The 23,446-nt window shown below is 47.2% G+C and overlaps 1 protein-coding gene across 2 annotated transcripts; it reads right to left on the minus strand.

The window, feature by feature from the left end:
• Positions 1-2,002: 2,002 nt before the first annotated feature.
• On the minus strand, positions 2,003-12,571 carry LOC140906502 (retinoic acid-induced protein 3-like). 2 transcript variants are annotated; one of them, XM_073330570.1, is made up of 4 exons: positions 12,499-12,571; positions 5,554-6,639; positions 4,415-4,473; positions 2,003-3,670 (listed from the first exon to the last, which is right to left on the minus strand). In XM_073330570.1, the coding sequence occupies exons 2-4, from the start codon at positions 6,482-6,484 to the stop codon at positions 3,578-3,580; spliced, it is 1,083 nt and encodes a 360-aa protein (XP_073186671.1). In that variant the 5' UTR covers positions 6,485-6,639; positions 12,499-12,571; the 3' UTR covers positions 2,003-3,577. The 2 variants fall into 2 exon arrangements, with proteins under 2 accessions (XP_073186671.1, XP_073186662.1); XM_073330561.1 differs by having other exon boundaries at positions 12,434-12,536.
• Between the last annotated feature and the right edge of the window lie 10,875 nt (positions 12,572-23,446).

A 23,446-nucleotide genomic window follows, 5' to 3' on the forward strand; every position in this document is an offset into this window, starting at 1 on the left:
CAAGGCACTCCAGCCATCCCGCAAACTGCTCCACAATATATCTTCAGGCTCCCCCACTACTTAACACAACGCTCAGTGATTTCAGCTCTTAGTCAGTTCAGCTCTTTGGTGAATTCAGCTTGTAGTAGGGGAGCCCCAGTGCTGGTGCACTGTCAGCCTAAAGTGAGCTCAGCAGCCTGTAACTAGACTTCTAATAGAATCAAAATTAGCTCTGATATTCCACAGTGGAGAGAGGATGAAGTGCAATTAGCATGTAAGGCCCCCACCAGGGGGCCCATGCCACCAAGTATTAATACTTGTCCCCAGCCTCTCTCCATTCACAGAGTTTTGGAACCCATGACCCTTGCCTAGCGAGTGCCACTTAGTTGATGGTGAGTCCCTCCATCATAACAAAAGGCCAAGTACAGTTCCAAGCACAGTTCCCATAATCAGGGTAATAACAATTTATTCTTCCTGCCCCAATAACAGAGACACTGGGGATCCCACAGCAGCAAAAGTGACCATTTGGCCTCATTCTAGGCGGGGTGGGTGTGCCTATGCAAATAAGATCAGCCCCTGAAGTTCTTTTCCACAACTTGCCACACCTCACCACCAGATGTCAGGGTGGAGCTCACCCTGACACTGCTTACACATGGATAAGTCTTGCTCTGTAGCTAATTAAAAACGGACAACAAAACTCTGAAAGTCACTTGCAGGTTTAAACTAGTGTAAATGGTGAATTCTCTGTAACTTGAAGTCTTTAAACCATGATTTGAGGACTTCAGTAACTCAGCCAGAGGTTATGGGTCTATTACAGGAATGGCTGGGTGAGGTGCAATGTGCAATGCGCAGGAGGTCAGACTTAATGATCATGATGGTCCCTTCTGGCCTTAAAGTCTATGAGTCACAGCTTTTGTTTGTCACAGAAATCATGGCCTTACAAACTTACAGTCTTTATTGCACCTATTACACGTGTGCATGAAGCCCTGTAACGCCTCTTCTTATTCCCATTGCACTGTATTCCCAGCACTTGCATGAGTGCTGGGAATACCACCCTGCCCTTCTTCTCCTTGGTTCCGGGATGTCCTGGGCCCATGATGTGAAGCTCTGCCGACTGTCCTTGGTCCTAAATTGTACGATAGGCTGGCTTTATAAAACAGGCAGGTTCTGTGCAATTCCCTGGTTTGTATGTATTTACAGTATTCTAGCACACTATAATCCCTAACTGGTTTCCCTCTCTCTACACTTACTAACCTACTCACTCTTCACACGCACATAGTTCTGACAACCCTTGGTTTCCGTGTGCAATTCCAGGTATTTATTTTAAGTAATAAAATCTTAATTGGGCTATGTCCTGGTTTCCTTAAGAGACCACACGTCTATCCAAGTGTGTCAACACTAGCAACATTTGCACCTGTGATTCTTCACTAGTGCAACTCCACTGCTGAAAGCAGCAGGTGAAATGCTAGTGTAGACTGGGCTCTGACCATGGTTAGACACCTGAGACTGGTTTACATTAGCATTTCCACCATTGCTAGTTAGCGCCGGTTGTGAATTACGTGTCTGAATTTTGCTAATGCAGACATGACCTTTGTTTTAAAACCACAGAAATTAAGATTATCTGAGGTGCTTCAGATAACAGCTCCCTGGTTTAATTGTGAGGGGATTAGAGAGAAGGAGGCAACTGTGAGGAGTCCACTACTGTGGAGTTTGCTTCTTCTGTTGGTTCTCCAGAGCCTGAATTTGTTGACTTCAGCTGACACTGCAAGGCCTACTTGTTTCCTGAGGTGTTTTCAAGAGTGTGAGTGTACATAGGATTGCGTTTAGGGTTGAGTAAATAGGTGGAGATGGGGAATCCAGGAGGTCTCTGCATATTAGGACATTGGCTTCTAGCCGCAGTCTGTAGATTTTTCAATAAATATGATACATGTGCCCAGAGCATTAGACAGGTGCATTTTTATAAACTGAAATAAATAGATACACATTATTATTTCTTCTTATTTATTATTAGTTACATTCTGACAGTGTGCTCAGTGTGGAACAAGACACAAATAATATAATCCAGACCCACACACATGCACATCCAAAGCTGCAATGCTTGCAGCCTTCTGCATACATGTCTTGTAGGGCCTGGTTCTAGAGTTCTTCATTTCTTGGGCAACGGGCAATCTGAATCGCCTTTTCCGTCTGGAACAATAGCACAGAGAAGCCAGTACTACTAAATCTTCTTCTCCAACAGCGCATCACCTTACAAAGTTGACCCTGATCCACAATGACAACTCCTAAGGGGGTCAGTGCTTGTTGCCTCACAGAGGGAGCAGGGCGGGGACTTATGCCAACTCTCTCACTACAACCCATGGAGTGTCACAAATGACAAATACTGGCCCCTACTCCTCCACTGCACTAGAAGGTTCATTTCACTGATGAAGAATGACAGTTTCTGCGAGCCAGGCTTTTATTAAATATTCCGCATACAAAGTATTAAATAAATATAGAATCATCAGCCACTAACATACCAAGCCCGTTCACTTGGAGATGTCTGTGTATTTATATATAAATGCAAACAAGACTATTTACAAAATGCATCGCAGACTCCAGGAAGAGTCAACTCTGCAGACTCATCACTACTGGAAGGAACCAGAAGTCAATTTCAGAAAGGAGGTCTGGGACACTGAAATCAGGTTAGGAAGATCAGAGTTCTAGGGACTAGGAATCAGTGCTGGGAAGGAGCAATGTGGGGGTGCTGGTGGTCAGTGCTGGGAAGGTTGTCTTGGGGGCAGAATTTGGGAATCAGTGGTGAGCAGCATGTCTACAGAGGGAGCTGTTAGGAGAGCTGGTCAGGAAATGTGGAAGGTTTCAAAATTTCAATGAAAAATAATGTCCCCAAAACTTTTCATTAATTCCCCCCCGGCCATTTTCCAACCAGCTCTATTGGGGGATAAAGTTGGGATAAAAGAAAGAAAGAAAGAAAGAAAGAAAGAAAGAAAGAAAGAAAGAAAGAAAGAAAGAAAATTCTCTTTGCCAGCCAGCTCTAGTTGTCAGTCAGTGCTATGGAACTGGAGATGGGAGAAACTGCAGTGCTTGGGTGGATCAGTGCTGTATGGGTCAGGTACTTTCAGCAATACATGAGACTTTGGTACCTGGGTGGGGAGGCAGTCGGAAGGTGATTGCTGAAAATTCCTGCTTGTTTCAGTTTACCAGCTGGCAGTGTGCACAAGAATGCCAAGGTGATCAGGACTGAGTGGCTTGGGGTCAAAGTCTCTGCTGAAAAGGTTCCTGGGCCTTACAGCAGGAAGCTCTGGAGCTATCAGGAACCCACTGCCTCTGGACAAGAACAGCTGAGCTCAGTCACATGACTGAGGGCAGGGAACTGAGTGAACAGGGGCAGGCAGGGGGATTGCTCTGCTGGATGAATGTAAGGGAATTAAAGTGCTGCATGTGTAAAGCCAAAGGGAGGTGGGGAAGAAAAAGGGCCCGTCCCTTTCATCAGCCGCAGTCCTATCAGTCTGGTTCTGTCTCTGTTTAGCAGGATAGAAGCAATGGCCTTTCCCTGAGCCCCTACTGCTTGTACGTTGTCTCTTGGCTCATCACTGGGCTGTTACTTTGTGCCTTGCCCGCCGGTGTAATTCTTGTACGGACTGACCCAGGTTTTAGGCCGGGGGATGGAGAACTCCTGCTGGGGTTTGAGGCTCTGAAAAGGAAACAATCATGCGATCAAACATCAGAGCTGGAGAAGAGTAAATGGGATGAGAATGAGTAAAAGGGGACCTGGTACACTGTATCAGGAAACACTTCCCGAGAGCACAAGCTGTTAGGCTGTGGAGCAGTCTCCCAAGGGAAATGGCAGAAGCCACATTGCTTATTGAGCCCTTTGAAACAGGACTGGACAAAGTACTCTAGAATAGACTATGGAGAACAATCCTGTATTGGGCAGGGTATGTGCAGGGCAGGGAGTATGGCTAAGACATGAACTATTAGGCCTAGCCCAGCTCTGACAGATTCTATCATCCCTGGTGGGAAAGTGAGTTTTCACTGAGGCAGGTAGGGAGCTGTCCGTAAGTTACACATTGCATTAGGGATGGGTGGGTCCTTAATTTTGCATGTTTGTTTCAGCGTTCCAAGGGGGTGAGTAGTGGGCCCTGACAGTCACAAAAATTATGTGTTACACAATTTAGGGAGAGCCCCTCGCCTGCCCAGGATTGATTACACTACCACTCCCAATAGCCAATGAATAGTGAGCGGGGATACACCACAGCCTCACTCAGACAGGGCCACCCTCTTGCCAAATGAACACATCAACCCCAATTCCACCAAAGATTCCTCAGCCCCAGGGCTTGCCCAGCTCTGCCTATCCCATACAGAAGGCAGCTTCATATAAAGCATCCTGTTCATCCCATTTCCCTGGTGAAATAGATGAAGGAAGGAATGACTTTACCTCCATCTGAAAGTGAGCAGAATGTGGGACGTAGCGTGTGTCCCCATTGTATCCTGGGCCTAAAAAAAAAAGGAAAAGAGAAGAAGGCAGACAGTAAGTGTCACTGTGCCACCATGACAACACCATGACAGAGGGGGCCCAGTGCTGTATGGAGAACTGCCTCTGACTGTCCTCTAGGTAACCAGCAGGCAGGAAGAGTGTGAATTCCACAGGTGATTTTACCGTTTCCCATTTTCTTATCAACCAGAGACTGATAGGAAGTATCTTAAGTAAAAGGACATGGTAGGGCTAGGGGCATTGAAATTACTCTCTCTTCTTCCATAGCTGTTGTCCTCCTCACATCCCAGATCCCTACACACAAAAAATCCTCCCGTATGCAGACTTCAACAGAGTCCTCCACCCCAGAGCTCCTCACACACACACACATGCATGACCCCACTGAAGTGTTCAGTGGGAGGGCATGTCTTTTCCCTAATACATTCCTGGGAGACTGCGATGGGAGTCTGCCATCCAGGGCATGAGTGTACTCTGACCAGCAGATCCACACCTTGCGAGTGATCACTTCCTTACCCTTGGCCCTGGGAAGCATGAACTGACATGTGATTTGGCCCTGTGCCACTGTAAAAGAAATTCCCACAGAAAAGATTTCCCCCACCCCCAGATAATTTTATTTTCTAAGTGGGTCTTGGAAACTAGATCAGAACTGGGAGAAACAGTTTACCAGAGTGATCTGGATAGCTCTGCAAATCCCCAATGCTGATACTAGTGAAAAACAAACAAACAAAAAAACTGCCCAGAATGTTTACTCTTCTGGTTTTCCCAACTTTCAACAGGGTCTCTCCCAGATCACCTCTGTGTCCTGATATTCATGTAATCTCCTGCTCGCTCGCTCCTCTCCCCCATTCTTAGCCTCCTTCTTGTCCATAATCTTTCCCTCTCTCCAGGTTGGGAAGTTCTCTTTCACCTGTGGTTTCCCCATCCATCTGGAACTCTCCCTTTTCCTACCTCATTTACTGTCTTCAAATCCCTTCTTAAAACCACTCTATACCTTCGAACTCATGGTTGGTGCTCTCTCTCTCTCTTCTGCATTCTATGGCACTGCAAGCAGGGATGCTATATAACAATACACTTCATCATACCTGTTGTGGTCTCCTCCTTGATATAGGCTTGGTTCTCCATTCCAAAGCTCTGCTTCATGAGTTTAGGTTGGCAAGAATAGTTTTCTGGAGGGTAGTCCTCAGGATTGCGTGGGCTGGTGAAGAAGCAGAATTCAGGCACCATGTACATCATCAGGAAGACCCATCCGTTGGACACCAGAGCGATGCTGATGACAGGATCATCCCAGATGGGCTGTTTCTTTAATTCTGGGTTGCCTCGCATGAGCATGGTGATCCACACCACCCAGATGGCTATGGAGAACAAGCCAGTGACATAGATATGTGCTCCATGCCTCTTCCAGCCTTTGTATGTCCCACAGAAGGTGAACATGGAGACCAGGAAGGTGAGCGCCATCAAGAGGAGCACGTAGATCAGAAGCATGACAAAGTCCATATTGCGTTGTTCTGGACTCATCTGAGTAAAGTTCATATTTTGTCTGGCCACTGTGACGACTACATACACTATGGCTATAATAATCTGCACTACAGTGAGGCTAATGGCAATAACTAGCAACACCAGGTAGCAAAAGGGGGCCTTCCCCCTCACCAGTTTGACAAGGTTGAAAGCATGGGTCAGGAGGCAGGAAAAGCAGAGGGCGAAGAGGACACCAAAGAGAAAGAAGCGGGTGGGGCCGGTCCGGACATTGAGTTTAATGATGAAAGCAAAAGTGAGGCTGAAGATCCCTAGGGTGCCTAACAGGAAGAGGAAATAGATAGGGATCATGCTTCGCTTGGTGGAGTCTTGGACCTTACCAGTGAAGATGAGTAGCAAGAGCATGAAACTGATGGTGACAATGACACCAGCTGTAGCCAGTGTTTCCAGGACGATGCCCCAGGCTTGTTCAGTGTCACAGAGTAAATAATAGTCAGAGTCAATGTTCTTGTTGCAGCCTGGAGGAGGTGTGGAAGCCATGGTGACTCACAGAACAGCCCTCAGCTGAGAGTTGGGTTTAGCGTGTGGAGCTGGGTAGTGCTGGTGTCCGACGATATACAGGAGATCAGACGAGACGATCTAGTGGTCTCTTCTGTCCTTAAACTCTATGACTCTATGAATATTCTTCCAAAGATCTGCAGAAGAAGTTGAGACACCAATGTAGCATAAACCTTGTTTAGTTTTACAGCAGCTGGGGAAAGAAGGAGGATAGGATCCGATACCTATTTCTATTTGTAAGTCAGGCTATTTGTAAGAATTACTGCATGACAACTAACCAATGGCTGGTCTAGTCTGGCATAACAATCTCTGACAGTGGCAGGTGCCAAGCAGACCTTAGAGGAATGTGAATCACTCCCTAGCCCCACCTCAGAATGTCTCTAATTGTGCAATACTCTAATGGGGAGAGTTTTCTTCTGGACTCTAGCTGAATGCTGTGATGCATAAAGATTGATAAACCTTGCAACTCTTATCCTAGGTAATGGAATGGCAGGCATTATTGTTATTCATAGACATACTTAATCCTTTCCTGAAATTCACTAAGCTACAGTATTTGCCTCCATAGCCTGCAGCAATGAGTTGCTAAGGTTACTTATACATAGCATGAAAATGGACTTGTTTTTTGTTAGTTTTCACTTTGTTGTCTTATTCAAAGCACCCTCTTGTCCTTGCTTTATAGGACTGTGTGACCTGAAGCCCTCAATTAGCTTTCTTCATTCACTTAATTATTTTGTATACCTCCATCATAGCTCCTTTTACCGTTCTCCTGTCCAACCTAAATAGTTTTGGGGAAGGCCAGTAACCAAGGGGCACAAACTAATTCCTATTTTTCATGCCTAAAGGGTAACAAGAAAACATTTTACAAATACACTACAAGCAAGAGGAAGAGCAAGGACAGGGTAGCTCCATTACTCAATGAGGAGGGAGAGACAATAACATAAATTCAGTAATGGCCAGAGTGTTAAATTCCTCTTTTGTTTCACTTTTCAGAAAGGTTAACAGTGATCGGATGACTCAGGGCGAAGTCTACACTGGCAACGTTAAAGCACTTTAACGTGGCTTGTGGGGTCGCGGCAGAGCGCTGGGAGGGAGCTCTCCCCAGCGCTCTAAAAAACCCACCTCCACAAGGGGCACGGCTCCCAGCACTAGGGCACTGTCTACACCGGCGCTGTACAGCGGTGGAACTTGCTGCGCTCAGGGGGTGTATTTTTTCACACCCCTGAGCGAGAAAGTTGCAGCGCTGTAAAGTGCCAGGGCAGACAAGGCCTAACATAGTGAACATCAGTAGGGGCAGGATCTGAGGCTAACACAGGAAAGAAAAAATTAAGAATTACTCAGTCCTGGTCTTAACCACAAACTTCTGTTGGCATAACTACTGATCTCTCAGAGGTGTGGAACATCCACACCCTTGTGTGACACAGTTATACTGATCAAACTTCTTGTGTAGACAGTGTCAAATAGATGGGAGTTAAATTAAGCTGGGAGGGGATGACAGTTAAATTAAAGTGGGAGGGGTTGCAAGCACTTTGGCGGACAGGATTAGAATTCAAAATGATCTAGACAAACAGGAGAAAGGGTCTGAAATAAATAGGATGAAGTTCAATGAGGACAAATGCAAAGTACTCCACTTAGGAAGGAGTAATCAATTGAATAAATATAAAATGGGAAATGATTGCCTAGGAAGGAGTACTGCGGAAAGGAATCTAGGGGTCACAAGCTAGATATGAGTCAACAGCGTAATATTGTTGCAAGAAAAGCAAGCATCATTCTGGGATGTATTAGCAGGAGTGTTGTAAGCAAGACACGAAAAGTAATTCTCCCACTCTACTCAGCACTGATAAGGCCTCAACTGGAGTACTGTGTCCAATACTGGGCACCACACTTTGAGAAAGATGTGGACAAATTGTAGGAAGTCCAGAGAAGTGCAACAAAAAATATGAATGGTCTAAAAAATATGACCTGTGAGTAAAGATTGGAAAAATTGGGCTGGTTAGTCTGGAGAAGAAAAAAACTGAGGGGGGGGGGCATGATAACTGTTTCAAGTATGTAAAAGGTTGTTATGAATGGGAGGGTGGTAAATTGTTCTCCTGAACCACTGAGAACAGGACAAGAAGCAATGGGCTTAAATTGCAGCAAGGGAGGTTTAGATTAGACATGAGGAAAAACTTCCTGACTGTCAGGGTGGTTAAGCACTGGAACAGATTACCTAGGGAGGCTGTGGAATCTCCATCTTTGGAAAGGTTTTCAGAACAGGTTAGACAAACACCTCTCTGGGATGGTCTAGATCAGCGGCTCTCAACTGGTGGTCCACAGCCCCCTTGGGGTCTGTGAGCCCTTTCAGGGGGGCTGCGGGGCACCGTGGCTGAAACGCAGTGCCCCGAGCCCTAGCTCCCCCCCACGGGGCTGAAACTGGGAGCCGTGGGGCTGAAGCCCTGAGCCCTGGCTCCCCGCCCTCCCCCGTGAGGCTGAAGCTGGGAGCTGCGGGGCTGAAGCTGGGAGCGGCACGGGGCTGAAGCCTCGATGCAGGCAGATGCCCTGAGCCCACGGACAGAGTTGAGGGGGCACGAGGGTGTTGCCACCACAACTGCAATGCCTTACCCAGAGTGGGGCAGTCCTGGGGCAGCTCCACCCCACCACCTCCTCCTCTCCCCCAGCCCCCTTCAGGCCCTGCCCTCTTGCCAGGTCATAGACAGAGGGGAAGTTGGAGCCAGGCAGTGCGGGGCAGCTGCTCCTCTGGCTGGTGGTGCCATGGAGCAGGCAGTCGTGGCATTCTCCCATCTGCTGCTGGTGCCCAGGGTTGTGGCTGCTCCGCAGCTCCCAGCCCCCTGTGACTGCTTGTGCAGCCAGTAAGAGCTGCCTGGGCAGGGGGACTTGGCTCCAGGCCAGCAGAGCCCTCAGGGAGCAGCCACCGCAATGGGAGCCCTCCCAGCAGACAGCCCCTTGCTACCCCCTCCCTGCGCCCTGAGCTACCCCTTTGCCCACACACAGCCCCTAGCTACCACCTGCCTGCATCCTTAGCTACACCCCAACTGCACAGCCCCTAGCTACCGCCTGCCTGCACCCTGAGTGGTTTTCAAACTTTTTGAGCTGAATCCCCACTTTGAATTAAATTTTTTGGTTGCGTCCCTGCACAGCCCAGGCAGGCTGGGTGGCCTGCTGAGGTGAGTCAGGGAGTGGAGGTGGCTCAAGCCCCGCCGGCCCTTGCTCCCCCAAAACAGAAGTCAAACTATGTCTGTGCCCAAGGATCCCACCCCTGGCCTGGAGCTCCGAGTCCTCCCTCCTCCCCTGGTCCCTGGAGTTTTTATAGCATGTTGAGGGGGGTCTCAGAAAGAAAAAGATTGAGAACCCCATGTCTAGATAATACTTAGTCCTGCCTTAATGCAGAGGACTGGACTAGATGGCCTGTCAAGGTCCCTTCTAGTCCTGCATTACATTTCTATTATTTCTATGTCAGTCTGGCAATAGAAAATATACAAAGGAGACCTGTTCACCCCAAATGCTTCCCCATTGCCCTACAGTGGCTGGAGGCCTGAAAGAGAATGTCGGTGCTAATGTTGTTAATATCTCGGAAACATTCTTCTTTGTCTCAGGCAGTAGTGATGCTGCTTTGAGGGTCCGCAGTTCAAGATCCTATGTAGGATGTGTCTCTAACACCCCAATATGCTCAAGCTTGTTGTTATTATTAAGTCTTAAAAGTGACTTCAAAGGGGGAAATGGCCTTTGCACTCTACTTTCTGATATGTAAAGAAATGTTGAGTGATCCCATGATGTTCATTGTTAGGTGCAATCCCCTGCCCACGGTTTTGTTTTCTCTAGACCATTTTCTCCATTTGTGGGTCAGTCCTGAGATCCTTTCTGCTGACTTCAATGAAGCAGGACTGAGTCCTTAAAAAAAAAAATATAGAAAATCCAACAAAGGGTTGGACTCTTGAATTTCACATGAAGCACACCTATGCATGCCCCAGGGTGAACTGTCTGGTAATGGTGTATTGTATCTCTTCTCGGCATCTCACCCCACATTCAGGGAAATGCAAAATGTACTGCTCTCTAAAAACACAATGGTTACAAAAGTGATAAGTATGTAAATATACAGGAAATCTGGAAGTCCGTGGGAAGGAACTGGGGAGAATAGAATCAAGGCCTCTGGTACCAGGTGGAGAGCACTGTGGTGTGATGTTGTCTCCACAGATCCCACCACTAAACCAGACACCAGAACTGACTGAATTACCATAAAAAGAAAAGGAGGACTTGTGGCACCTTAGAGACTAACAAATTTATTTGAGCATAAGCTTTCGTGAGCTACAGCTCACTACATCGGATGCATTCAGAAGTGAGCTGTAGCTCACGAAACCTTATGCTCAAATAAATTTGTTAGTCTCTAAGGTGCCACAAGTACTCCTTTTCTTTTTGCGAATACTGACTAACATGACTGCTACTCTGAAACCTGAATTACCATAGTCACTACAAACAATATTATTTATGAATTTAATCCCTTTGGTTAGCAAATTGTTCACAAGCTAATCCTGATTTGTTTCTAATGTATTTTGTGAATTGGGATGACAAATTTTCTTTCTGTAGGATGTTTTCCAGCTACTCCCTAGGGCTATTTACTCTGTGTTTGGCTATCTAAGTCATAAAGCAGAGTTTCTATTCCTCACTTGGAGGGCTGAACAATTTTAAACAGGACAATGACCAGTCACAAATAGTGAATCCCGATAATGCATGTCCACTGGAGATTTTCAGATGAATTGTCATTCATGAAACTTTGGGGATTTTTGATTATTTATACAAATGCCTGGCAGTTGTCCAAACACATGTGAGTAAGGAATAACGTGAATTTCAGGGAAGTAAATTCAACACTTGTATTCACATAAAAATTCACACCTCAGATTATTTCACTCTTTGACCAGCTCTAGCAGACACACAGACAGGGGCACAATGTACAAACAGCTGGAGATCGCAAAGAGCAAGCGTGGGACACAGAGACAGGCATGGGACACGCAGACAGTGAGATACACTGAACAGCACACGCTGGTAGTGAAAGAAATATTAGAGATTCACCAGTGCAGCACCCAGCTTTGGCCAAGCTCTGACCAGATGGGATGGGAAGAGTTCTAAAATTTTTGAGATGGGGGTCAGAAGTCACCTGCTAATTTCTCTTCGCACACATATTTTTTATAATCAGTGATTACTTGTGTAATAGCATTGATATGTACAGCAGTCCACAGCCATCCCTGAGACCTGACATCTCTTTTAAAACGGGAAGGCACCCTTTTCAGAGTGTGTGTGTGTGTGAAATTTTCCGGATGTATGCCTCTGTCCCCCACATCTTAGGCTGGAGATTCAAGGACACCTCTGAGCTGAAGGGGATGAGACATGCCCCCTCTAAATCTTTTCTCTTGGGATTATGCCCGCTCCCCACTACACACTCATTTTAATACTGTAGTATACAATACTTATAAGGGCTTTACATCTGTCAATCTCCAAGCACTTTGCACGGAAAGAAAGCATTATTATCAGGTAACAGGTGGGGAAACCAAGTCACAAAGGGAGTCTAGCATGGGGGTAGGCTTCAGAGCCCATGTTTCAGCCTGAGCCATAACTTCAACATGCTGTTTACACAGCTATAGTGCTAGCGGGAGCCCCACTAGCCTGAGTCTGGCAACCTGGGCTGGGAGGCTAGCTGCCATGGGCTCCAAAAGGCTGTGTAGACATACCCAGAAAGGCAAAGTAACTTCTCCAAAATTACACAGTAGGTCAGTGGCTGGATCAGGAACAGAAGCCAGACTCCCCAGCCAAGGCTCTGTCCACAATACCAGGCTGTTCAACTTGGTCACCCTTGAGAAAGGTCTGAGTTCCCTGCCTCCACTCGGAGGCTGTTTGCAAACCCCAACCCCATAGCTTAGCCTTGGCTGCGCAGCTCTGAATTACCTTATCGGTATTCTGTATGGAAGCTGAGACCTCAGAAATAGTGGCTGAAGGAAGGAAATTCCTACCTCACCCAGGTGGAGAGTAATGCCAGGCAGCTCCTGTAATCTCGGGCAAGCAGCAGGTCTGCACTCATTCTCTAAAGGCAGCTTTAAAAGTAACTGGGATGGGGAGGGCGGGGAGTGGGACACGCCTATTCCAGTTCCACTAGTCCTGGTGCTGTTATGAAAATAAGGTCCTGGTGCCAGGAGATGAAGTAAAAACTTCTGATGTCAGTGGGGTAATCACCCTGCAGCTGGCTGGAGGAACCTCAGGCAGGCCCAGCCCCAGGACTGAATCAAATACTATTCATCAAGGCAACTGATAAACTGCACCTCCCTGAGAGTCCTGGCACCAGCAGGGCAGATGACTGTGGGAGCCCTTAGGGCAAGCATAACAGTGCAGCCCCACGCCATCATACCTACATATGCTTCCCTGCCATGGAGCTAATCACTGGCAAGGGTTGTAAGCACAAGAAACCCTGTGATGAGAATGACCCTTCAAACTGTACTCTGACCCTTGTACTCTGTATCCCTCTGATTCTGACTCCAAACCGAGATGAATTCCCTTCTCTTCTGTCCTTGGGCAGAGAGGGGAATTCTGTCATGTAGCTAGGTCCACAGATAAGACCACCTAAGACCTCCCTTGCTTCCGATTCCTTCATGGCCACTACCTCTCACTATAACCTGTGACTGCACCCACAAGCCCATAATCATTCCCTGGAAAGAGGAGTTTCCCGTTTCTTAGTTCTGGTGCCCCAATAAAAGGAGGACTTGGGGACAATGCCTCGTGCGCTATCAGGAATCTGAATCACTTTGCCACAGTTATTGCTCTGATAAAAACTATAACTCAGGGCGCAGGAGGTCTCCATGACAAATATCCTCTCCCAGGGTCTGGCTCTGAACCGTCACACCTATAACAAGGAGCCTGTCTAAAGGTCAACAGGGTAATTGGAATGTGAGCGTTATTTCATTTTATTTATGGAGTTATTTAGTTTGAATGGTGCTTCCTGGGAATAGTCTCATTATTATTTGCAGTACAGTAGGTATCTAGAAGCCATAACCAAGATCAGGCCCCATCATGCAAAGCATTGGATCTTATTACTATTATTTATTATTTGTATTTTCCTAGCATCGAGGCGCCCCTATCAGGGACCAGGACCTCATTGTCCTAGAAGCTGTACAAACACAGAAGAAAAAGATGGTCCCGTCCCAAAATAGTTCACACGCTAAGTATAAGACAAGAGCCAATGGATGGATACAGCCAGGCGGATAGTGGAGTACAAGGAAACAATGCGACAATGTTGGTCAGCATGGTAGGCTGTGGTCTCAGCACGCTAGCAGCCATACATAGTACGAGATGCACAGTAAAAGGCAGCTCCTTACGTGAAAATCTGACACTCCCATGAAGTCCACTTGTATTTTCATCATCTGACTTCTGGCCAACATTAATATAGTGGAGGAGGGAGGGAGGGGTGCCCGTCCAAATGATCAGAGCATTACACTGATCCATCCCAATTTCATTTCAGTGTACACTTAAGAAAAGGGATTTAAAGTTTCTTAAAATCAGTCCTTGTAGGTCCCTGCTTTGGTGAGTTAGGAAAGAAGCAGGCAATAGTGAAAATCACAGGAGAGGAAAGGGGATTTCTCTCAAGATTTCAGCACCAACTCTCCAGACCCACGAGGGTATGTTTCACAGAACTGATCTTGGTTTTGTATCTATCTGAACCAACCCTCTGAACCATCTGAAGTTCACCTGTCTCTATTCCTGGGTATATGCATACTATATAATGGATGACTGATATAAGTGGAAAGTTAATTACATGTATTTAAAAGAGACAGCGAACCTCACTAGGGTGCAGTGTCATGTTTGATGACATTTTCCAGGATGCCACACAAATTATGATTAACTCTTTCAGCACCCAAAGGGCTGTACAGACTTGTGAAAATATGAGGTAACATTTGTACAAGCACCTCAGTGATTTAGGAACCTATGTTCCATTGACTTTCAATGGAACATAGGCACCTAAGGGTATATCTACACTTTGAGCTGGAAGTATGATTCCCAGTGTGGGGAGCAGGAGTGGTGGAAGCTTCCTAAAAGTGTGTATGTGCCCAAACCATTGAGCTAATCCCCCCGCACCATGCCATCCCAAGTGGAGTGCCCCACGGGTCGGTCCTCGGGCCAGTTTTGTTCAATATCTTCATAAATGATCTGGAGGATGGTGTGGATTGCACCCTCAGCAAGTTTGCAGATGACACTAAACTGGGAGGAGAGGTAGATACGCTGGAGGGTAGGGATAGGATACAGAGGGACCTAGACAAATTAGAGGATTGGCCCAAAAGAAATCTGATGAGGTTCAAGGACACGTGCAGAGTCCTGCACTTAAGACGGAACAATCCCATGCACCGTTACAGACTAGGGACCGAATGGCTCGGCAGCAGTTCTGCAGAAAAGGACCTAGGGGTTACAGTGGACGAGAAGCTGGATATGAGTCAACAGTGTGCCCTTGTTGCCAAGAAGGCCAATGGCATTTTGGGCTGTATATGTAGGGGCATTGCCAGCAGATCAAGGGACGTGATCATTCCCCTCTATTCGACATTGGTGAGGCCTCATCTGGAGTACTGTGTCCAGTTTTGGGCCCCACACTACAAGAAGGATGTGGAAAAATTGGAAAGAGTCCAGCGGAGGGCAACAAAAATGATTAGGGGATTGGAACACATGAGTTATGAGGAGAGGCTGAGGGAACTGGGATTGTTTAGTCTGCGGAAGAGAAGAATGAGGGGGGATTTGATAGTTGCTTTCAACTACCTGAAAGTAGGTTCCAAAGAGGATGGATCTAGACTGTTCTCAGTGGTAGCTGATGACAGAACAAGGAGTAATGGTCTCAAGTTGCAGTGGGGGAGGTTTATGTTGAATATTAGGAAAAACTTTTTCACTAGGAGGGTGGTGAAACACTGGAATGCGTTACCTAGGGAGGTGGTGGAATCTCCTTCCTTAGATATTTTTAAGGTCAGGCTTGACAAAGCCCTGGCTGGGATGATTTAGTTGGGGATTGGTCCTGGCTTTGAGCAGGAGGTTGGACAAGATGCCCTCCTGAGGTCCCTTCCAACCCTGATATTCTATGATTCTATAATCCTTCTCCCTGAGCCCCCGCAACTTGCACCTCCTCTTCCTCCGAGGCTGTTAGGGGGCTTATTCCTTCACCCACTTACTTCCCTGGTCCTTCTTGCATGAACAGAGAGCAACAATACCCGAAGTCCAAAGGTGCAAACAATTAGATGTTTATTGGGGTGAACTTCCAGCAAGCATGATTCCAGTTTCCTTCCTTAGTGTCCCCCTTCCCAGCTCTGACACCACAGAGCCTTACTTGTGTCCCTGTTCCCATTCCCCCCTTAGCAAAACATGATTCCAATTTCCCCACCCCATTCCCTGTTCCCATTTCCCCACTCCTTACCTCCTGATTGGATCCAGACTATACAGTAAAACTTGAGTTTTGCTTAGCTATATTTTAACTAATTATTTTATTGAAATTTAATTAACTAGTTTTAACATATTGTAACATGATTATTTAACTAATTATATTTTACTATTTTAATTAGTTTATACCTAGCAAAATGAATTATACAGCAGACAGAAACAATTACAGAACCAGACAGAGGTTATACAGACAAACAATAGGGAAATGGGGATTACAATGTTAGAACAACAAAGAAATGAGTATTTCACATCCCAGCTACTGATAAGTGAGTTCTTGCCAGACAGGATGCTATCAAACTAAGTTTCCTTTTACATTTTCTAGACACTTCCCTTTCTCTGGAGGCGATAGGCATTATCAGGACAAGATTGTATTCCTAACAGCCCAGTAGCATCTTCTTTCCATGTGACTAGGCTGGAATGTGAGGATGTGACCATTCGCTTCCCACCTTATAGCTGCCTCTGCTGCTTAGCCAAAGGTCTTAGCCCTGTTCTACACTAGGACTTTAGGTCAAATTTAGCAGCGTTAAATCGATGTAAACCTGCACCCGTCCACACAATGAAGCCCTTTATTTCGACTTAAAGGGCTCTTAAAATCGATTTCCTTACTCCACCCCTGACAAGTGGATTAGCGCTTAAATCGACCTTGCCAGCTCAAATTTGGGGTACCATCACAGTTCGATGGTATTGGCCTCCGGGAGCTATCCCAGAGTGCTCCATTGTGACCGCTCTGGACAGCACTCTCAACTCAGATGCACTGGCCAGGTAAACAGGAAAAGAACCGCGAACTTTTAAATCTCATTTCCTGTTTGGCCAGCGTGGCAAGCTGCAGGTGACCGTGCAGAGCTCATCAGCAGAGGTGACCATGATGGAGTCCCAGAATTGCAAAAGAGCTCCAGCATGGACTGAACGGAAGGTACGGGATCTGATCGCTGTTTGGGGAGAGGAATCCGTGCTATCAGAACTCTGTTCCAGTTTTCGAAATGCCAAAACCTTTGTCAAAATCTCCCAGGGCATGAAGGACAGAGGCCATAACAGGGACCCGAAGCAGTGCCGCGTGAAACTGAAGGAGCTGAGGCAAGTCTACCAGAAAACCAGAGAGGCGAATGGCCGCTCCGGGTCAGAGCCCCAAACATGCTGCTTCTATGATGAGCTGCATGCCATTTTAGGAGGTTCAGCCACCACTACCCCAGCCGTGTTGTTTGACTCCTTCATTGGAGATGGAGGCAATACGGAAGCAGGTTTTGGGGACGAAGAAGATGATGATGATGATGAGGTTGTAGATAGCTCACAGCAAGCAAGCGGAGAAACCGGTTTTCCCGACAGCCAGGAACTGTTTCTCACCCTGGACCTGGAGCCAGTACCCCCCGAACCCACCCAAGGCTGCCTCCTGGACCCAGCAGGCGGAGAAGAGAACTCTGGTGAGTGTACCTTTTAAAATACTATACATGGTTTAAAAGCAAGCATGTGAAAGGATTACTTTGCCCTGGCATTCGCGGTTCTCCTAGATGTACTCCTAAAGCCTTTGCAAAAGGTTTCTGGAGAAGGCAGCCTTATTGCATCCTTCATGGTAGGACACTTTACCACTCCAGGCCAGTAACACATACTCGGGAATCATTGTAGAACAAAGCATTGCAGTGTATGTTTGCTGGCATTCAAACAACATCTGTTCTTTATCTCTCTGTGTTATCCTCAGGAGAGTGAGATATAATTCATGGTCACCTGGTTGAAATAGAGTGCATTTCTTCAGGGGACACTCAGAGGAGCCCATTCCTGCTGGGCTGTTTGCCTGTGGCTAAACAGAAATGTTCCCCGCTGTTAGCCACAGGGAGAGGGGAAGGTTGAGGGGAAGCCACGCGGTGGGGGGAGGCAAAATGCGACCTTGTAATGAAAGCACATGTGCTATGTATGTAATGTTAACAGCAAGGTTTACCCTGAAAGAGTGTAGCCACTGTTTTATAAAATGTGTCTTTTTAAATACCGCTGTCCCTTTTTTTTTCTCCACCAGCTGCATGTGTTTCAGTGATCACAGGATCTTCTCCTTCCCAGAGGCTAGTAAAGCTTAGAAAGAAAAAAAAATGCACTCGCGATGAAATGTTCTCCGAGCTCATGCTGTCCTCCCACACTGACAGAGCACAGACGAATGCGTGGAGGCAAATAATGTCAGAGTCCAGGAAAGCACAAAATGACTGGGAGGAGAGGTGGCGAGCTGAAGAGAGTAAGTGGCGGGCTGAAGACAGGGCTGAACTCAAATGTGGCGGCAGCGTGATGAGAGGAGGCAGGATTCAATGCTGAGGCTGCTGGAGGATCAAATCAGTATGCTCCAGTGTATGGTTGAGCTGCAGCAAAGGCAGCTGGAGCACAGACTGCCGCTACAGCCCCTGTGTAACCAACCGCCCTCCTCCCCAAGTTCCATAGCCTCCACACCCAGACGCCCAAGAACGCGGTGGGGGGGGCCTCCAGCCAACCAGCCACTCCACCACAGAGGATTGCCCAAAAAAAAGAAGGCTGGCATTCAATAAATTTTAAAGTTGTAAACTTTTAAAGTGCTGTGCTTAAAGTGCTGTGTGGCATTTTCCTTCCCTCCTCCACCACCCCTCCTGGGCTACCTTGGTAGTCATCCCCCTATTTGTGTGATGAATGAATAAAGAATGCATGAATGTGAAGCAACAATGACTTTATTGCCTCTGCAAGCGGTGATCGAAGGGAGGAGGAGAGGGTGGTTAGCTTACAGGGAAGTAGAGTGAACCAAGGGGCGGGGGGTTTCATCAAGGAGAAACAAACAGAACTTTCACACCTTAGCCTGGCCAGTCATGAAACTGGTTTTCAAAGCTTCTCTGATGTGTACCGCGCCCTCCTGTGCTCTTCTAACTGCCCTGGTGTCTGGCTGCGCGTAACCAGAAGCCAGGCGATTTGCCTCAACCTCCCACCCTGCCATAAACGTCTGCCCCTTACTCTCACAGATATTGTGGAGCACACAGCAAGCAGTAATAACAGTGGGAATATTGGTTTCGCTGAGGTCTAATCGAGTCAGTAAACTGCGCCAGCGCGCCTTTAAACGTCCAAATGCACATTCTACCACCATTCTGCACTTGCTCAGCCTGTAGTTGAACAGCTCCTGACTACTGTCCAGGCTGCCTGTGTACGGCTTCATGAGCCATGGCATTAAGGGGTAGGCTGGGTCCCCAAGGATAACTATAGGCATTTCAACATCCCCAACAGTTATTTTCTGGTCTGGGAATAAAGTCCCTTCCTGCAGCTTTTGAAACAGACCAGAGTTCCTGAAGATGTGAGCGTCATGTACCTTTCCCGGCCATCCCACATTGATGTTGGTGAAACGTCCCTTGTGATCCACCAGAGCTTGCAGCACTATTGGAAAGTACCCCTTGCGGTTTATGTACTCGGCGGCTTGGTGCTCCGGTGCCAAGATAGGGATATGGGTTCCGTCTATGGCCCCACCACAGTTAGGGAATCCCATTGCAGCAAAGCCATCCACTATGACCTGCACATTTCCCAGGGTCACTACCCTTGATATCAGCAGATCTTTGATTGCATGGGCTACTTGCATCACAGCAGCCCCCACAGTAGATTTGCCCACTCCAAATTGATTCCCAACTGACCGGTAGCTGTCTGGCGTTGCAAGCTTCCACAGGGCTATCGCCACTCGCTTCTCAACTGTGAGGGCTGCTCTCATCTTGGTATTCATGCGCTTCAGGGCAGGGGAAAGCAAGTCACAAAGTTCCATGAAAGTGCCCTTACGCATGCGAAAGTTTCGCAGCCACTGGGAATCGTCCCAGACCTGCAACACTATGCGGTCCCACCAGTCTGTGCTTGTTTCCCGAGCCCAGAATCGGCATTCCACAGCATGAACCTGCCCCATTAGCACCATGATGCATGCATTGTCAGGGCCCATGCTTTCAGAGAAATCTGTGTCCATGTCCTGATCACTCACGTGACCGCGCTGACATCGCCTCCTCGCCCGGTATCGCTTTGCCAGGTTCTGGTGCTGCATATACTGCTGGATAATGCGTGTGGTGTTTAATGTGCTCCTAATTGCCAAAGTCAGCTGAGCGGCCTCCATGCTTGCCTTGGTATGGCGTCCGCACAGAAAAAAGGCGCGGAACAATTGTCTGCCGTTGCTCTGACGGAGGGAGGGGCGACTGACGACACAGCTTACAGGGTTGGCTTCAGGGAGCTAAAATCAACAAAGGGGGTGGCTTTACATCAAGGAGTATTTCAGGCAGGACTTCACGGAGGGTTCCAATAAGAAATGGTGCACCTAAGTTATTGTTCTTATTGGAACAGGGAGGTTAGCCTGGCCTCTGATTGATACATGGCTAGATTTACCTCACTGCACCTTCTCTGTGAGTGACTGCAGTGTGACCTAGAGGAATGAGTCCCTTAGACAGGGGAGGAGGCAAATGAGTACAAAACAAATCTGGTCTATTTCTTATTTTGATCCACTCCATCTATCTTTTACATCTTTGGCTGGCAGCAGACGGTGCAGAAGGACTGCATGCCATCCACATCTCATGGCTGCTCGGCAGAAGATGGTACAGTACGACTGCTAGCCATCCTCATCTCTTGCCTTCCCGGCAGAAGATGGTACAGTACGACTGCTAGCCATCCTCATCTCTTGCCTTCCCGGCAGAAGATGGTACAGTACGACTGCTAGCAATCCGTATCGCCTGCCTGCTCACCATAAGACGGTTCAATAGGACTGACTGCAGGACTAAAGAGAATGACCTGGTCAAGTCACTCTAAATTAAGTCCCTGCGCCCATGTCTGTCCAGGCGCTCCCAGCCCACATGGCCAGGAGCACCTCGGACATGACGATGATGGCTTCCAATCGTACTGTACCGTCTGCTGCCACAAGGCAAGGGGTTGCTGCTACTGTGTAGCAATGCCGTACTGCATCTGCCAGCACCCAGGAGACATAGGGTGACGGTTACCTGAGCGGGCTCCATGCTTGCTGTGGTATGGCGTCTGCACAGGTAACTCAGGAAAAAAGGTGCGAAATGATTGTCTGCCCTTGCTTTCACGGAGGGAGGGAGGGAACGGGGGCCTGACGATATGTACCCAGAACCACCCGCGACAATGTTTTAGCCCCATCAGGCATTGGGATCTCAACCCAGAATTCCAATGGGCAGCGGAGACTGCGGGAACTGTGGGATAGCTACTCACAGTGCAACGCTCCGGAAGTCGACTCCAGCCTCGGTGCTGTGGAAGCACTCCGCCGAGTTAATGCACTTAATGCACTTAGAGCATTTTCTGTGGGGACACACACACTCGAATATATAAAACCGATTTCTAAAAAACCAACTTCTATAAATTCGACCTTATTCCGTAGTGTAGACATACCCTTAGCCTCAGAACAGGGCCTCAGACTGTCACAGTAAGAGAAGGCCCTTACACCAGCAGACAGTGATTTTGATTCTTTTATACCTCTATAACTAGCTAAGTGATAAGAATACACCCAAATTCTTAGAGTATAGGCCTTTACAGACAGGCCTGAATATCCTAACAGAGGCCCCACCCTCGTGTTCCTCCAAAGCATAGTCCTCCCACTTTTAAAAGAGATGTGGTTATAGCCACCTGGCCCCCTCCCCTGCTCTGGCACCCAAGGAGACATACCTATGCCAGCTGTGATCGAGCTAGTGCACTAAAAATAAAGTGTAGCTGCGGTGGCGTGAAGGTGGGAAGAGCCAGGTGCCCCAAGTACGTCTCCATCCAAGACACAGGAACAGACTCTGAGGGTAGGTCTACATTAGAATGTAAGCCAAGAATTCGAGTTAGCAGACCCTGGGTTTGTTAACTGAGGGCATAAGCATCTACATTCATCTGTAATCCTAGGTTAGGAATTATTGAACCCTGGGCTCCAGCTTGGAGCTGCAGCATCTACACTGCATTATGCAGGCCTCAGTCTGACCACCCATAGCCCTATGTTTCCAAGCACCCTCGCAAAATGTGGCCGCTGTGTGGTGCAGTGTGGGAAAACTTGACTGCTTATCAAACTTGCCAGTCCAGAGGAGAAAAAAAGTCCGTCTGTGGGACTTTTGGCAGACTCCCAGAGCACAAAGCCAGTGGGGCTGCATTTACACTACCAAGTGAGAGGGCTTGAATCCTGAGTCCCAGCTTGACTCAGCGCTTGGACCCTCCACCACTGTGGGTCCTGAGTTAATGCAATTTGTGTGTAGATGGAAGGAGAGTTAGTCTTGAGCCTGAGTTTTAACCCTGGGTTTACAGTGTAGTTTAGACCTATGCTTAAGGGCTTTAGAAAATGTTACACATGGTCCCTGCCCTGAAGCACTGGCGGACCAAATGCAACTAGTGTATAGGAGGGTTGCCATATTTCTGCAGCCTGGGAATTACAAAGGTATATTGGTCAGAAACAATGAGTCTGAGCCTGCTCCCATTCAATTCAGTAGCAAAACTGCCCATGGCTCTCAATGAAGATCAGAGTTCTACAGTCTCTCTTTTGTTGGTTGGGGAGAGACCAGTGAAGTACACAAGAGAGTAAAGGGGTGTATAGGAAGAGATGGCTCTTAATCCTCTGGAACACATCTGGATTATGTGCTTTTTTTTTTTTTTTTTGGTCAGCAATATTGGCTGGGTATCAACTATGTCTATTAATTCTTTCTGCTCAACTCCCTTATAAAATGTGCGTCAGTAATGTCACAGAAACACCTCTTTCCTTCAAAACATGTTTTTAATGCTCAGAATCATGCTGACCCAACATTACCCTAATTTACACCCTGTCCAACCCCATTGGCTTCTTCTGTCTTTAAATTCATTTCGATACAAACTTCAGGCCATCCACAGGGACTGCCGTGGAGTAGGGAATTGGCACTGAGCTTCAAAGCCTTAAATTTGGTCATGTATGTTGTCAATTCAAATCCTGCCTCTGCTCAAAACCGTTCAATGCCGCAGTTTAATGTCAGCAAGGCACTGGAAGAGAAAACCACGAGCCCCTTGTCAAAATTCTGCCATACATTTGAAGGGAAATTTGGGATGATTTGGGATGATTTTCCTGCCTCTGAGTTCCCTGCTCGCTGAGTGCTGCTATATCGGTTGGTTGTTGCTTGGGGGTGGGGAAGAAAAGAGACAAACAGTGTCATAAAAGTACATCTTAAGAACAAATTATTTTCCTTTTGGAATTGACCCAGATGGCATCAAATAGGAGGGAATTGCTAAGAAAAAGTTGAATTCCAAAGCTCTACAATGTTTCAGAGTAACAGCCGTGTTAGTCTGTATTCGCAAAAAGAAAAGGAGTACTTGTGGGACCTTAGAGACTAACCAATTTATTTGAGCATAAGCTTTCGTGAGCTACAGTTCACTTCATCGGATGCATCCGATGAAGTGAGCTGTAGCTCACGAAAGCTTATGCTCAAATAAATTGGTTAGTCTCTAAGGTCCCACAAGTACTCCTTTTCTTAAAGCTCTACAATGTCTCTTTATCCCACTTCACCTCCTTCAGATTACTCAAGCTTCACACTGTGC

The sequence above is a fragment of the Lepidochelys kempii genome, chromosome 1 (genome assembly GCF_965140265.1).
Source record: "Lepidochelys kempii isolate rLepKem1 chromosome 1, rLepKem1.hap2, whole genome shotgun sequence".
Classification (NCBI taxonomy): domain Eukaryota; kingdom Metazoa; phylum Chordata; order Testudines; family Cheloniidae; genus Lepidochelys; species Lepidochelys kempii.

Bases quoted from the DNA above. Each gene is read 5' to 3' on its own strand.
- LOC140906502 (XM_073330570.1), bottom strand. From the start codon at position 6,484: ATGGCTTCCACACCTCCTCCAGGCTGCAACAAGAACATTGACTCTGAC. The intron at 4,474-5,553 runs GTATGATGAAGT...TTTTTTTTTTAG, and splicing joins CAAGGAGGAGACCACAACAG to GCCCAGGATACAATGGGGAC. The intron at 3,671-4,414 runs GTAAAGTCATTC...TTTCCTTTTCAG, and splicing joins CTGCTCACTTTCAGATGGAG to AGCCTCAAACCCCAGCAGGA.